Source organism: Hypomesus nipponensis, chromosome 21, assembly GCF_054491055.1.
Source record: "Hypomesus nipponensis isolate SF chromosome 21, ASM5449105v1, whole genome shotgun sequence".
Classification (NCBI taxonomy): Eukaryota; Metazoa; Chordata; class Actinopteri; order Osmeriformes; family Osmeridae; genus Hypomesus; species Hypomesus nipponensis.
In genome coordinates, this window is record NC_140381.1 from 9,857,686 (window position 1) to 9,874,371 (window position 16,686).

A 16,686-nucleotide genomic window follows, 5' to 3' on the forward strand; every position below is an offset into this window, starting at 1 on the left:
ACGACTTCCTACTGGTTTACCTGGATGATGTAGTGGTGTTCTCGCCCTGTTTTGACAGCCATCTGGATCACCTCGAGCAGGTCTTCGAGCGCCTTCAAGCGCATGGACTTAAGCTCCAACCACATAAGTGCCACCTCCTCCGGCGGGAGGTCCGATACCTGGGCCATGTGGTCAGCGGACGTGGAGTGGCCACCGACCCGGAGAAGACGGCGGCAGTGAAAGAGTGGCCAGTCCCCAGCACCGTGAAGCAGGTGCGGTCATTCCTGGGTTTCGCAGGCTATTACCGGAGGTTTATCCCGGGCTTCTCGAAGATAGCCACCCCTCTCCATCGCCTGCTCGAAGGCACGACCGGAGCCAAGTCTGCTGCTGTTCAGTGGACAGGGGACTGTCAGTTGGCCTTTGACCGATTGAAGACTGCACTGCTGGAAGCCCCAATCCTGGCCTATGCGGACTTTAGCCTGCCTTTACGGGTGTACGTGGATGCAAGCCTGAGCGGGTTGGGTGCTGTGCTGTCGCAGGTCCAAGAAGGACACGAGCGAGTGGTTGCCTACGCGAGCCGCAGCCTGCACCCAGCTGAGCGCAACGACCAAAACTATAGCTCATTTAAGCTGGAGCTACTTGGGCTCAAGTGGGCAATCACCGAGAAGTTCAAGGATTACCTCTGGGGGGCGGAGATCGAAGTTTTCACGGACAATAACCCGCTGGTACACTTGGCAACGGCAAACCTGGGGGCCACCGAACAGCGGTGGGTAGCCCAGCTCGCCAACTATAACTATGTCGTCAAGTACCGGCCAGGGGCCAAGAACGGGAATGCAGACGCCCTTTCCCGGCTCCCAGAGGAAGCCAGGGTGACTGCAGTTCAGACTGGCCCAGAAACACCGCTTCCCAGCGACGACATTCCATTAGGTGCAACAGACGCCAGTGAGGCCGTGCCCACGGTCGCTCCACCTAGTCAGTGGAGGGATGCCCAACAAGCCGATCCTGACCTTCAGCAGCTGTACACTTGGAAGAGGCTGAATTCCCTGCCACCCAAGGAAGCACGTTCTACCCTTACCCGTCCGGTCCAGAGACTGCTCGCCGACTGGGCCCCGATCGAGATCCGAGATGGAGTCCTGGTGCGACAAACAAAAGAGCCAAGTACCGGGATGGACGTTCACCAAGTCCTAGTCCCAGGGGGCAAAGCCCAAGGTCTATGGGCCCAGTACCACCGAGCCTCCGGGCATGCAAGCAGCGAGCGAACCCTGAGCCTTCTACGACGGAGATTCTATTGGCCTGGCATGGTCACCGACAGCAATGCATGGGCCAAGGATTGTGCGGAGTGTGCCATCAGCAAGGCTGGCCCTGAGGTGAGAGCCCCCCTGCAGTCCATTCAGTGTACATATCCATTTGAAATTGTTGGATTGGACTATTTGTCGTTAGGGAGGCCAGCGGATACTTACCCGTACATCCTTGTGATCACTGACCTGTTCTCTCGCTATGTAGTAGCCGTACCGACCCGTGACCAAACCGCCCACACTACAGTGAAGGCCCTGTGGGGAGCATTCATCCAGACATTTGGCTGCCCGGAGCGGATCTTGTCCGATCGAGGGGGTGCGTTTGAGTCGGAGCTCATGCAGCAGCTGTGTGCCCTGTATGGCTGTGTCAAGAGCCGGACGACTCCATACCACCCACAGGGAAACGGGGCGGTGGAAAGGTTCAACCAGACCTTGTTGTCCTTGTTGAGCTCCCTGAATGCCGACGAACAGTCCCAGTGGCCAACCAAAATGCCTGCATTAGTGCAGGTGTACAATAACACCGTTCATAGTTCCACCGGGCTGACGCCTCATTTCGTAGTGTTTGGCAGACACGCCAGGCTCCCCGTGGACTTGTGTGTGGAGGGCCAGCCGCCCCAGGAGCGAGCCACCCTAGAGGGGTGGGTCTCTTACCATCAGCAGGCCCTGACTACAGCCTACCAACAGGTCCAAGCACGCACCCAACAGAGACAGACCTGGGACCAAACGCGCTACAATAGGAGGGCTCGGGCTGCCCCATTGCTGCCAGGGGAGCGAGTCCTCATACGGAACTTCAGACGCCGAGCCCGGGGAAAGCTTGAGCCCAGGTGGTTTCCGTCCCCGTTTGTGATTCTTTCTCAAGTGCAGCCTGGACAACCAGTCTACCGTATCCGGCCCGAAGGGAAGGAGGGTCCGGTTCGCACTCTCCATCGGAACAACCTACGTCCCTGCCCTTCTGGCCTCCAGGGACCTCCCACCCCTTCACCCCGCGATGCTCCTGGACCAACCAGAGAAGGGGGAGACCTGCCACCCCGATGGCCTGTGCTGAGAGTACATCCTCCTGGGCCTAGGCCAATACCTGGTCTGAACATTGCACCTTGTGCCACCGGGCCAGTGCAGGAAGGTGAGGAGGGACAAGGGGGGTCGGTGCCTCTGGTCAGGCGGTCGCAGCGACCTAATCTTGGGGTACGTCCGCAACGTTATCAGCCGTAAAGTGGCTCGGGACGACCACCATTTTAGTAGGGGGGGATTATGTCGTGTGGGTTTTGTCTTGTTTTTAAGGGGTGGTCTATGCATGTGGATAATCTGTGATGGGGAGGGGAATGGTTGTGTTATGGAGCAAACTGTACAATGCCGGCACGGGTTTGGGCTTTCCGCTGCTCTGCTCTTTTATCCGCTTGCTAATAGACACTCCGCGATTGCCGTGCGAGGACCAATTAATCGGACACGGCTGCAGACTGTTAGCAAGATTGAGTGGCCAACCCAGATTGGTGGAGCCCCAATTGGACTGGGTATAAAAAGACTGACAGCGGAGAGATGAGACGAGGGCCCGTACACAGGACTACACGACTAGTCAAGGCGACAGGTTGGGATCCACCGTCGCAGTGGCTACTGCTTTTACGGGATCTACGTTGTCTACTTCGTTTGAGCCTGAGAGAAGGGGAGCGGAGACATCGGACGAGCGAGATTATTCTGCGCTCTCAAATACTATTAAGAGGAACGGTGACTCCAACACCCATTGCTTTGTGAACGGGTGACGGTGGTTGCGGAACCTGGAGGATTCACCGTTTGTTGTTTATTCCATTGGCAGGTTCAAAGCGGTACGGATTCCACCGCCTGGACTTCTCGGAGAGACCCAGAGGAGTGACGTCACTCAGGCGGGGGGGAGAAACCACCGCAAAGGAACAGTTTCGGCCACTCGAGGACGGGTGGTGCAGCTTGACTATTCCAGTCTCTAGGTTGGACAGTTTCCGTGTGTATATATTTTTTTGTTCGGTCGGGAGGGACCCCGACCGAACGGACGTTTTTTTCTTATTTTTTCTGTATGTTTGTCTGCTGGCCTGGACAGGGGGTAGTGTTGGCGCTGTGCTTTATGGGAGGTGCAGGTAGAGGGTTGGGGATCCCTGTGTGCACGTGTGAGCATTGATGTGTGGGCTGCTACCTGTGTTGCTGCGTGGCTATATGGTTCCTTTGAATTTGTGTGCGGGATTGACCGGTGAACCGTTGTAGTGTGCTGTTGCTGTGTACCCCCTTGCCGTGTGGTGTTTCACCCTAGTTTAAATACCCTAGCTCTACCGGGTGCCCAAAATTGGCCTGTGCCCTTCATTAGACCAGTTCCAGGGGTAGTTTTATGAATTTGAAATAAAAGTGTATTTTCTAAAAAAAACAAACCCTTGTCTCTGTTGTGGTGTGTCCTGGGATTCATTTGCCTAGTGGGATTGCTCGCCCCTTCGGTGACATTTACACTGAGTGGATGCATTTACATTTAGTAATTTAGTCATTAAGCAGACGCTCTTATCCAGAGCGACTTACATATAGGATACATTACATGCATAACTATTGGCTGTGTAAACCTCGTGAAAGGTGGATTGTCTGTTAAAATTATTTTTACTTTGAATTTAGTTTCTATTAAAGCTCGCTTTGCAAAGCAAATTCATACTGGACTGGGTATTAAGGTCATTCATGTCTTTCATTGATTTAATTACAGTTGTAGGCCTACTGTAGTCCATGTAATGGAAGTTTTCCGACGGCACTGTATTTCTAGATTGATACAACTGCCAGATTGATACAAATACTTTATTCGAATATTACAGCACAAAACAGAGCGCTCTGGGACCAGTCAAAATGGAGGACACATAATACAAGTCGTTCGAGTGTCACAGAGAGGCTTATAAAGACTCATAGCCTAACGTATGGTCATCCTATACACCAATCAATCAATGTAGTTGTCCCATGTCTCTTCAGTGATTGGTTAACTCTTTAAAACAATACAATCATTCAGTTAACGTCAGTCAGATTCTCCTAACACAATACAGTGACGGCTGAACCAACAGAGCCTCAGGACCTGGTGTCGCAAAGCTCCACCAGGTGATACACCTCATGTTGCATTTTTCTGTAGGTCATAACTCCTTAAATCAAACAAACTACTTTCACTATCAAGATAGGAGACAGAAGGCTATATAAGATGCTACACCCATCTTCCAGGGTAAACCTTCCCACAGAGCTCTCAGCACCTCGCATTCCTTTGAACTCAAATTAATTTCTCCCCTTCCTGTAGCAAACGTCTCTCACCAACGAACGTAAAAGCTTATACACATTAATGTTGTACGTATGAGATAGTTAGGCTACGTAAGGGATAATGTATAGAACGCCGGTCATTATCGGGAAAATAAACCCCGACAGGGCGAACAGCACCCCGACGCAAAGCGGAGGGGTGTAGCTTCGCTCTGAAGGGGCTATTTTCCCGATAATGACCGGCGTTCTATACATTATCCCGCTTATTACACGGCTACTTGCCCAAAAAATTACTTAACACAGTGTTTCTTTTTACAATTTATTTACAGACTACTTGCGGAGTGCTACGAAAGACGTGAATCAGAAGCAAAAAGCCCACTTTCCTTGACAGCGGTGTGTTATTCATAGCAACGGTCTATTATCAGAGGATAACGGACCGCAGAACGTTGGGAAGCCCTATTCAAGTGAATGGAGCTTTCTATAGCGTTAAGAACAGCCGTGTAATAAAACTGCATTTCTAAAACTGGTTGTTCCCATCCTTGATTGTGATTGGCTATATTGCGTTCCATGCCGTTGTAAAATCCAGCATAACCTCACAGGTTGTCCTCATAACATTCTTTAACATTCCATATTACTGCGCATCGAATAGGCCTATTTCAAATTGAAAAAGACGGCAAAGATGTCCATCTGGGAACTATACTTTGTAGTAGCGGAAGAATGACGGTTTATTATTAAACTATTTTGTTTCTAATTGTTTTTATTGATGAAACCATATCAAATCTTTGTAGTAACAGTTTTAGAAAAGCAATAAGCCCCAAGAGGCCGTGGTTTATGCTGATTTTAGAACAGGTAAGGGGGTTTTCGCTTTGCGTTGTGCCTAACAACTCCCCTTACCTGTTCTAAAATCAGCGTAAACCACGGCCTCTTGCCAAGAGTCTTGGGGCGTATTGCTTAAATCATCACGTTTCCTCAAGTCAAAGGTTTCCTTGCCCTGATGTAGCCCCAATATTAAGTGGTGTCTGTCAAGTGCCTGCCCATTAATAGGACACACCTTGCCCACTCCACCCACTACAGGGTTTATAAATCTCTAGCACACAACTCCAACACGGATGACCAACTCACATATGACTTTATTACAAAGTTAGATCTAAAACAATAAAAATCACTTTCCAATTGACAACCACCCAACACAAGGTATAGAGTCTTTCCTTAATCAACAACGATACCAGCAACAACAATTTCCCCAAAGCGTCCGATCCACGGAGTGGCACGCAGTCCCGAGCAGCAACGCCGGCCAAAGCTACGTCCACAGGCGATGACAGCTGGCAGTCGAGAACGTTGGGCGTGGTGTCCGTCTTTCGCAGTCTCGGGAGGTGTTACGTAGAGCGTGGTAGAAGGCCCAACTTCCCTGTGGCCCTTTTCCAGCCGCGTTTAGAAGACAGGTTTTCTCGTGCCGATCCCCAGGGAAAGAATGACATACATCAGTCAGCATGCCTGGCGAACCCCCCTCACAAACAACCATTGCAGTATTATATCAGCACACAGCCAATCCAACACTCCCTATCTAAATTGGCCACAGGTATATCCAATAAACAATTATCTAGGGTTCGTCCTGGCCTGTGACATGTCCACGAGGTGTCCTGGACAAAGGGAATACGTGAGGATGCTGTTTATTCACTACAGCTCTGCATTCAACATTTAGTCAACACCATCATCCCTTTCAGACTGGTTAATCTTTGGCAGTGACGAGTCAGCCTACAGAGAGAAGGTTGATACCCTGACATCATGGTGTCAGGACAATAACTTCTCTTTCAACGTCAGCAAGACCAAGAGATGATTGTGGACTATAGGAGGCGGCAGGAGGAGGAGCATGCACCCCTACGCATCAACAGATCCAAAGTGGAAGAGGTCAGCTGCTTTAGGTTCCTTGGGGTGACCTCACCTGGTCTGCTCACACGGACAAGGTGGTCAAAGCATCCCGGAAACGCCTCTTCTTCCTAAGGAGACTGAAGAAGTTTGGCATGGACTCCTCACTAACTTTTACAGATGCACTATAGAGAGCATACTGGTTGCATCACAGTGTGGTATGGGAGCAGCACAGACAGGGACCGCAAGGTCCTACGTAGTGTAGTCCGGTCTGCTGAGTTCTTTATTGGCTCTTTACCTGCTCGCTAGCAGGTTAGCCATGACAAACTCTGCGTTTCTACCTAGTAGTCCTACACCATCTCTTGGTCAGTTTTTGGCACTTTCTTCATGCGGTGCAGTTTGTACGACTCATTAACTTGTAACTGGGACTACATGAGATTACATTACAATTCACAGTTCCACATGCAAAATTCACCTAGCATTAAATGAACAACTCACTGTATACAGCATCCATGCTCTGTTCAACAGGATCAGAATGTGCAAATCGTTTTTTATATTCATTATTCTCATAATGTCAGTGTAACTAACAATTCCACACAAGCCTGTAAATAAAAGTAGGGGAGAAAACGACCAGTAGCTACCATACATAATTCTCTGCATCCATTTCTGCGGCAGCAGTCAATGTCTCTTCATCATCATAATCATCATCATCATCTTTTGATGAAAAGCATTCTGTTGGGGGAAACTGCTACTGCAAGTTGAAATAGGCACCAATTAATATTTACTTTGTATCATGTCGAATATGATTAAAACCAAGGTGACGTCGAGGCTAAAATCACAAGCGTATAGCCTAAGCAAAATATGCATTACCTCCTATGTTTTTATATTTAATATAAGATTGAACATGCTATTTTATTAAGTCCACCACCACTTTTTCTCCTGTAATATTAACGGACAGTGGGGTTAAATGTTCAATGTATGGATTGGCTATTGCATTCGAATGTACGCATTGACTCGGCAGCAATTGTCTCCCACGCCAATTGTATACGCTGCTACTCCTTTTTTCCGGAATATGTGCTCAGATTGACCATGAACACAAAATAAAACTTATGTCTGAAGTGTGGTGAAGTAGGACAACGTTTTTTGTTGCCGGGTTATGGCAAGCCATTTTAACATTTATTCCTAAAAACATACTAGTCACTAAGTCACTATTTTGAAGTTACTAGTACTTATTCTTTAGTTACTAGTAACTATTGGATTAGTTACTAGTATCTATTCCAGTTTTACTAGTAACTATTCATTAGATACTAGTAACTGTTCTTTACTTACTTGTAACTAATCCAATAGTTAATAGTAACTAAAGAATACGTACTAGTCACGTCAACATAGTGACTAGTACGTTTTTAGGAATAAATGTTATAACGGCTTGCCATATTAGTATCTATTCCAGTTTTACTAGTAACTATTCATTAGATACTAGTAACTATTTGTTAGTTACTAGTAACTATTACAATTGTTATTATTATTCTTAGTAAGAATTGCTTTTTTACTCGTCATTGCTTAAGAAGAGTAAAAATGACTACTTGATAGTTAAATTTAAAATGTTACTAGTAACAATACAACTTTTACTAGTAAAAATTGGAATAGATACTAGTAACTAATGTTTAAGTACTAGTATCTAATTATTAGACACTAGTAAAACTGGAATAGATACTATGTGGCGGAGATTTGTTCACTTCACGATGTGGCTGGTAAATACAAAGTGTTCCTAGACCTTTACCACCAAAATACTGTTGGAACTCCACTACACTGTTGATGATTGTTCTTCTGCTGTACTTTTTGTAAGCATCAATTTATGCCTCACCTTAAATGCATTTTTGTAAGTAACTTGGGTAATGTAAGCATATGCTAAATAAATTAAATTATTAGGCCTATATGAACAGTGGCAGATCTAAGGGGAGGCAGCTGCCAGCCAAATAAAAAATACTGCCAATTCTTTTTTTTGTCTTTTTTTTTAAATGCATTTAGCAGACGCTTTTATCCAAAGCGACTTCCAAGAGAGAGCTTTACAAAAGTGCATAGGTCTCTGATCATAACAACGAGATAGCCCCAAACATTGCGGGTAGCCAAAACATGAAGCATACATTGTGAAAAAACAGTCCCAAAAGGAAGAACCATAAGAGCATGTAGTAAAACAAGTTAAAATTAAACATCATGAACCTCAATCTTCCCATGGAAAAATATTATTTGTACATCACAAAACATTTCAATAAATAATATGAATGTTAATGTTTAATTTAAACTACAATTGTCTAGCCTAATCATTTACCATGGGGAGTACTGTACCCCCCCTACTTTGGGTTTGATTTGCCTCCAGGAGGCCACCCAACAACTTCCTTCTGCCACCCCATTGCCACCCCGAATGAAAATCTCTAGACCCGCCCCTGTATATGAATGTGTTGTGAGATGTTTATGTCTCCCTGTAGTTGATGTTATCTTTGAACTGTGCCTGGTAAAATACAGATAATTGTCTCAAACTGCTGAAATAGGCTGTTTTTATAACTTTGTTTTTCTAATTCTTGAATTTCGGCTGTACTTTCTCCATGCACTTTTTGTATGTCGCTTTGAATTAATGAAAATGTAAAAATGTATAATGTTTCTCTCTCTCTACTGTTGATTGTTCTTCTACAGGTACAGTCTTTCACTTTTTGTGGTTCATGTTGTTTTAATTTGTAACGTGTATAACTGCATGCTCTTATGGTTCTTCCCTTTGGCACTTGTTTAGTTTTTTCACAATGTATGCTTCATGTTTGGGCTGCTTGCAATGTTTGGGACTAGCTCGTTGTTATGATCAGTGACCTGTGCTCTTTTGTAAACCTCTCTCTTGGAAGTCGCTTTGGATAAAAGCGTCTGCTAAATGCATAAATGTACATGTAATGTTTCTCCTGACACAAAGATATTACTCCTTCAGTGTTTTAGACTTATAGTTCCAATACACTCATTACAATTTTTTATTATTATTTAATTACTTGAATTCTATGTAGCCGGGTGGTGAATTGGTTGTAACACCCCCAACACTTTATTTCTGTTTAAATACAGTGTATGTATATTTTGTTATAAACCTAAAAGGTACATTTTGAGTTATTTATTTCCGCCACTAGGTGGCAGTGTCACGATCCAAGTGTTAACGCGGTGGATCTTGGTTGTTCACTCTTTTCTTTTCTGTCTGAGCCTAACTCTATGGTCTGAGCATGAAAGCAGCACCGTTGAAAATACTGGAGTAAACCCTGTAAACATATTGGTAAATATTGGAATACTGGTTTAAAACATGTATGTTAAAAGGTTTGAATAATACCTGCTGTTCATCTTTTGACTGGATGATGTTTTGTGTTTATTATTGATTTTTGGATGGATGTCTATGGATGCATATGTGGCGGATAACGCCAGTGTTTCCGTGACTATATTTATATTGTTTTGTTTTCTATATCAGTGTCCTAAGTCCACTGCCATAATGTATTTTATTATCAGAGAATATTTTTTCTCTGCAAATTGGCAGTAGTGGCCTCAATTTCTTAAAAAAAAAATAAGGCAGTGGTGAAGATGGTTTACAGGGTTCGAGTCCCAATACCCAGGCTGGTGTGGATAAATTGGTCCTCGAGGAACACGTGGTAGGATTTCCAGCTGGTGTCTGCTGTGTGCACGTAAGGAACAGACTCTCCTATCTGCAGGCTTCAGCTGCATAGAAGAGGGTTCAGTGGTGCCATCAACCAAAGACTGTCTACTTCATATCCTTGGTTTTTATACATTTGAACAGAAAAGTGATAAGTTGTACAACCTACCAATATGTCAATCCCTGAGCGTGGGTTTCTAATAACTAAAGCTGCTTTTCCTAAAGCCTCTATTTTGATCCCGTTGATCAACACTTCTCCTGGCCTGTCTATGCTCAAAAGAGGGACCATCACGAGCCTCAACCGTTTCCTGGCTGCACACATGCCCATTATCCCACTGCTGCCTCTCGCCTCTTTTAGCACAGTTAGAAATCGGGTCCACTGGACGACACCCACAGCTATGGCCATGCACGCACACTGGCTCGATTATTTAAACTGAGTGGACCCTCTGACCAAGCCCAAAGGTTGACGAGGTTGTAATTGTGTCCTGTGTGGGTCTCAGTTCGGCAGGCTACATGTACTGAATACATTTATTGCTATAACATTTGAAGACTCATCCCATCTCCCTGGACTGTTGAAGAATAGTTTTGTCAATGTACAAATAATGTTTTCATAGTCACGGCAGTAGTAGATGTTTAATTTCAATAACATTTGCCATGACGATTACACAGAGTTAGAGGAAACAATGAGAGGGAGTGAAAATCCTCTTGGCAAATGAGGAGGTACAAGGTCTTGTGTTTTATTTCCACAATAGGACAAGGCAAAATCGTAGTCAAACAGAAACAGGTTGGTAATCCACAAGGCAAAAATGATCCAACGTGCTAGGCAATATACGATGTCAAAGGTCTAACACAATCTAAATCAATCCAATGTGTATTTTTTGTACTATTTGTATTTTTTGTTAGAAACTAAAACAAGAGAAAAGTGGGCAACAAGGGAGCACAATCTTATCTATTCGACTTTGTATTCTTATTCATATTGTATAACTAGCTATTTAGAAAGGATGCCAAATTAGCTATTGTTTTAAAAAACATTCCTTCTTTGGATCTGTTAATTCTGTGGGTAGTAGAAGATTCCTCCTCATTTCATTTCTCATGCTGTACTGCCATCACCAACTCAGTCATGTCAGAATTTTCTTGAAGAGGGAGCATCTTTTTAGAGTATTGAGATGGAAGTCAAACTGGTCAGACAGTAGTTGTGATGAATAGTTGTAGCTTTTCCAAGTTGGTTCTCTATGTTTCTTAAAGTGCAGCTTCTAGTTAGAAACAGTTTCGTAACAGAAAAAGTGGGTCCCAATTGAGGTTGTCAATTTTTGTAATTTGAGTAATTCAGATAATGGATAGGCTATTTCAACAGTATTTTATTTTAATTCTTTACTAAAGTGGCATGGTGTTTAAATTGTATTATGGTGTACAAAATAGCAGTTTTCATTGTACTGTAACGCTGTAAAAATATATTTTATTGTGGTACCTTAAAAAATGCTCCATAGAAAGAAAATACAATTTAACAAAAAAAGGACACAAACAAATGAAGCTGAATTTTAATGTAGTAGAATCAAACATAATAACTTTTCAGTAACCATGTCATGTATTAATAAAAACATTCATAATTGTCATTAACTTATCACTATACTTATCACAAACTAAAATCATTCAATTAAACAACTTAAGTTTACCAAATCATTAACTTAACTAATGTATATAAAACTATGCTCATAAGAGACAGTCTCTGGTCCAAGAGGTTTGCTTTTCAAGTGCTGACCTCCTGCCTGATCTTCTTAGGCTCAGGGTGGGTCTGAAGACTGTCCCCATCTTCCCGAGGTCTCTTGTGGGAGCTGGACTCAGAGTCTTGTCCCTGTTGGAGGTGCTCACTGGATCGCTGAGGATGGTCCTCGTGTCTGATCTTCTTGGAGTCAGGGTTGGCTGGAGGCTCCTCCAGGGGCCTCTTGTGGGAGCTGGACTGGGAGTGGTGACCCTGGTGGAGGTTTTCCCTGGACGTCTCCTCTCTGGAAGCACCCAAGCTCCTCTCCTCTCTTCCCCTGCGCCGGTCATAGTGGCTGGGCTCTAGGCGGCTCCTGTGGGTCTTACTGCACCTCTCCCTGGAGCGTCCACGGCCGGCCTGCTTCTGGGAGGAGAGGGAGGCAGGGCTGGCTTGGCTTCTGTGCTTCCAGTCTCCATCTCTGCTTCTCCCTCTGGAGGAAGAGGAGGAGGAGGGAGCAGCATCCACAGAACCGGTGGCCTTGGGCAGTTTGGGGATGCGATAGTTCTTCAGCCAAGGGGTCTCAATGAATGGACCGGTCTTAGGAACAGGCGTTTTCTCCTCTTCCTCAACATTCAGAGCTAGTTGAGCAAAATTAACATACAAATATAAAATGACACATCCTACATACCATTTAAAAAGGTATTAACTCCATAAAAACTTTACTAAGAAAAAAGTTGAAACTTACTTTCGTTCATTCTGAGAATCCAACGAGGAATCTTAAATTTAGGAGGCTTCTGTGTAGGCTTTGTAAATGTTCGTTTATAAGGCATTGTCAATTGTAAGTAACTGGAGTTTATAGAATGAATTTGAGCGGTAAATTTGGGGATGTTGTGTTTTGTTTGGTTCTGTATCCCAGGAGAATCTTCATTATGATGTCATTTTTGCATCTTTTAAATGTATTCTTGTAGATCTTGCTATGGAAAATAGAACATCGGCATGGAACTGAGATGAGGGTTCTACTTTCCAAAACTCCAGTTTTAGGTCAAAGCAGACACCACAGCCTGTCACTCGTTATCTGAGATGGGTTTTTTTAGACTTAGTAGAGCCATTTCTCTTTTTCCTTTTGTGCCCTGTAGAAGGCAGTATAGCCAATTGTAATTCACAGAAAGGGGAGCTCACGGAACTCAGACAGGCAGGCGTTGATTGGGGAAGCATCTTGTATGACCTTTTGAACCAAATCAACATGATACTGTGTTACTATCCATTTGATATCAATATGCCAATGACACATTTCCAGAAACAGGGTGGTAGTGATTACAACAGCAAGACTGCAACACTGTCTTGCTAGCTTCAGAGGTGGTTCAGTTCTTGGTTTGTGTTTTCAGAAGTTGGATAGAGCTATGACTGAGGCATCCTGACAATAGTACCCAGACAAGTCGCTATTGACGAATCAATTATGGTTTTATTTGTCAGGTCAAGGTTTGACAGTTCCAAACACAGCCCAACATAAACATTGATGATATACAGTATAATGACTAATAAACATGAGAGGTTTCAGAACATGCACAATACAAAACCAGCAGTGTCCTCAATAGTAGCATTTACCAAAATACTGGCAGTTGGCAGGGAACACCAAACCAGATAACACTGAACATATCAACTGAACCTACATACCCACCATGAAGGCCTTGTTCTCTATTTCTAAAGACTGACAAAACACTTATCGATGAGCACTGCACAATACTGGCCTTCTCCCTCCTGACACTGTCTGAGAGAGCCGCACCTGAGGAACATCATTGCATGTCGTCTCGATGTTGACCTGAATGTAGTCGATGCTGCCTTGAGAAGGCCTCACTCTAAACTGGATACACAAAGGAAAGTATCTTTAGTGGAATTTATGTCATCAGTACCTAATACAGTTTTAGACTGTCACATGTTCTATCCTACTTGTCATTGCATCCTGTATTTATAGAATATGAATGCAAATGTGATTATAAAAAAAAAGATTGTTCCAGTCCACTAAAGATGTTGTTTCTAGACATTATACATTTTCATTGTACTTAGAATAAATACTTTTTATGATCACTCTCCTGTTCTACTAGTTACTCACTCATGTTTTTTCTCATCTCTTATTTTGGCTAAATCAACAGGTTCTTGACAGCAGATAGTTGTTAATTCATTTCTTAGCTCAACCTGCAACCTGAGCTGTTTGGACCAGTTGGGGATTCAGATTGTGTTGTATAATGCCACATTTAAATTACTTTATCTATAAAGAATATGAACAAAATGCTCTAATGTTTGCCTGACAAAGAAATTACAGCTCATTGCACGTATGCATGTATTCAAAGATGTATATCCATTTCTAGCACTTACCAGCAGAGGCCAGCAGTGCTGTTATAACATCCAGATGTTTTATCACATAGGCTGTCACACTGTGCTTACCTCCCCCCGCCCCCTCCCCCCCCCCCCCCCCAGGTGAATACTGTACTGTTCAATAATCTATTGTTTCTGTCTATATTCCCCATTTTTAATGGCTATGGAACTACTGCTAGTGATTTCCTGCTATTTTCACAACGCTTGCCCTTTTTAGTGATTCTTCTTAATAATTTCTTTGAACAGCAGAGTATTCACCTGGGGGATGAAGGTAGGTCTGGTGATTTGTTCCTGTATACTCCAGTATCGTCCACCAGACGGCTGCAGCAAGAACAATCCTTGGTCTGGCTGTCTGTGTTCTTGACTCCTCTCTGCTTATGAAGACAAGTTCTTACCTGTATGTGTATATCTGTTGCTTGCACTGTCCTGGGAATGTCATTGCATCCAATGGAATTACTTTGTTATTATACAGTGTACTTGATTACTGTAACAAAGCACTTTGACGTTGACTTTTAGTCAACAGATAAAACTCTCAGCATTCTGTAGTTTTATATCCTTCATATGGTAGAGTTAGGGCCTACTTTGTAATTGGCTCCAAGTACAATAACATAAAATACAATTGAAAAGTATTTGTATATGCCTTTGAATAAGTGTATCTCCACATATAGGTTCTCTTCTATTGTGAGTGTCTGTGTGTCCGTGTTATGTATGGCTCGTAGATTATATTTATATTAGTGTTTTCTACGTCCCTGACAGGCCAAGGCAAGTTCCGTGGCAGGCAAGTTTTTTTCAACGTGCGCTTGCATAGAGAGAGAGAAAGAGAGAGAGAGAGAGACAGACAGACAGACAGACAGACAGACAGACAGACAGACAGACAGACAGACAAATAAATATGTGAGTCTCAATGGACTGGGTATTTCCTTGTTTTCAAGGTCGACGAGACAACCTGGTATCAGCAGCTGAGAGGTAAGAACTTTTATGAACAAAATATACATCTTATACATACAAAGCATAGACATTTTATAGAATACACAACATACATTACACACACCAGAGACAGTACATACATTATTTGCCGTAAATAAATGAAGACACTTGAAATCTGTTTGTTTGTCATGGTGACATACTGAAAAAGACACTATGACTATATGTTTACATTCTTTTCACTCTTTAGTGCTGACCCTGTGGTCACCATAGCCTTAGAGCAAGACCCTTTGTCTGACACTTTATTGGTTTTGTGGAAGATGCGTTTAGATTTGATCAAAAATATTGATTTGTCTGACATTTTTCGGTATCCAGTAATTTCTGTTTCAGTTTCTCTGAAAAGAAACCTGATTCTCAAACTTGTTTAAATTGGGTGTGGTTTTATTATGTTCACTAACAGGCTCTGGAAAAAGTGGAGGAGATACAAAGATAATAATAAGGAAAACTACCCACAGCAAGATCAACTTAAGATCAGCGCATAGACAAGCAACAGTGTAGACGCAACAAGTAAAAGAAGAGAAAGTGGGAGAAGAAGAGTGCACAATTTAATCTATTTGATTAATTTGTCTGTGTACAAGCTAACTAATTAGTAAGGATGGCACCTAGGCCTACTGTGTTTTGGGATGAAATGAAAATCCCATACTCTATGAACATCAAGGAAAACAAAAGAACAAGAAAAAGCTTCAAAAAAAAAATTCTAGGTTCAAACCATGAACGTCTATATGCTGATGTCACAGTCAAAGGGGATTGGGTGACCAACTTGATTTTTTTCACAAACCGTCCCAAAGTTTGGCAAGAAAGCATCTGTAGGACCTATGACGTCCCAAGAGATAAACTAAGAGTTATTAAACATGGCTGTCAAGTGACCATACTTAAAGACAAAGGATCTACATTCCTATATATAAATATTTATGATACTGGAACGGTTGTAATTAATGGGGATGACACAAATCTTCGGGAGTTTAAAAGCACATTCTTTGAGTTAAAAACAAAGATAGAGTCTGATGAGGAGGAAAAGGTGGAGGCCAAGGAGGAGAAGAACCCTTCTGCTCAACCAGACCCTGCAACTGACCTTGACATGGAGAATCTCAAGTTGTGACCCCTCAAAATTGTTTATGATGTTGCACTGTCCTGTGTGTGCTGCACCATACTATGTAATAATAATATAATGTAATATTCTCTTTGTATTCTTCTGTACTGCTAGCTACTGTAATTAAGATGTGATTGTTGCACAGTAGTTCAAATTGAAATGTTATTATTTCACTGTGATGAGCATTTTGTTCACCATGCCTGGTGGCTGAGGTGTGTTCACTTCACGATGTGGCTGGTAAATACAAAGTGTTCCTAGACCTTTACCACCAAAATACTGTTGGAACTCCACTACACTGTTGATGATTGATCTTCTGCTGTACTTTTTGTGAGCATCAATGTATGCCTCACCTTAAATGCAAGTAACTTGGTAATATAAGCATCTGCTAAATGAATGAAATGAATATATTAATGTTTTGTTGAGATGTTTATGTATCAGTGTATTTTATGTTATTGTTAAACTCTGCCTGTTAAAATACAGATCATTGGCTCTTACTGCT

The 16,686-nt window shown here is 43.2% G+C and overlaps 1 protein-coding gene across 1 annotated transcript; it reads right to left on the reverse strand.

Annotated features, from left to right (window-relative positions):
* Window positions 1-11,578: 11,578 nt before the first annotated feature.
* LOC146237882 (uncharacterized) lies at window positions 11,579-12,645 on the reverse strand. Its single transcript, XM_084686112.1, has 2 exons — window positions 12,486-12,645; window positions 11,579-12,378 (listed from the first exon to the last, which is right to left on the reverse strand). Exons 1-2 carry the CDS (start codon window positions 12,568-12,570, stop codon window positions 11,789-11,791), a joined length of 675 nt encoding a protein of 224 aa, XP_084542238.1. The 5' UTR covers window positions 12,571-12,645; the 3' UTR covers window positions 11,579-11,788.
* Between the last annotated feature and the right edge of the window lie 4,041 nt (window positions 12,646-16,686).

Excerpts from the sequence above, each read along its gene's own strand:
- LOC146237882 (XM_084686112.1), bottom strand. The coding sequence starts at position 12,570 with ATGCCTTATAAACGAACATTTACAAAGCCTACACAGAAGCCTCCTAAA. Across the intron at positions 12,379-12,485 it reads GATTCTCAGAATGAACGAAA|CTCTGAATGTTGAGGAAGAG; the intron begins GTAAGTTTCAAC and ends TTGCTCAACTAG.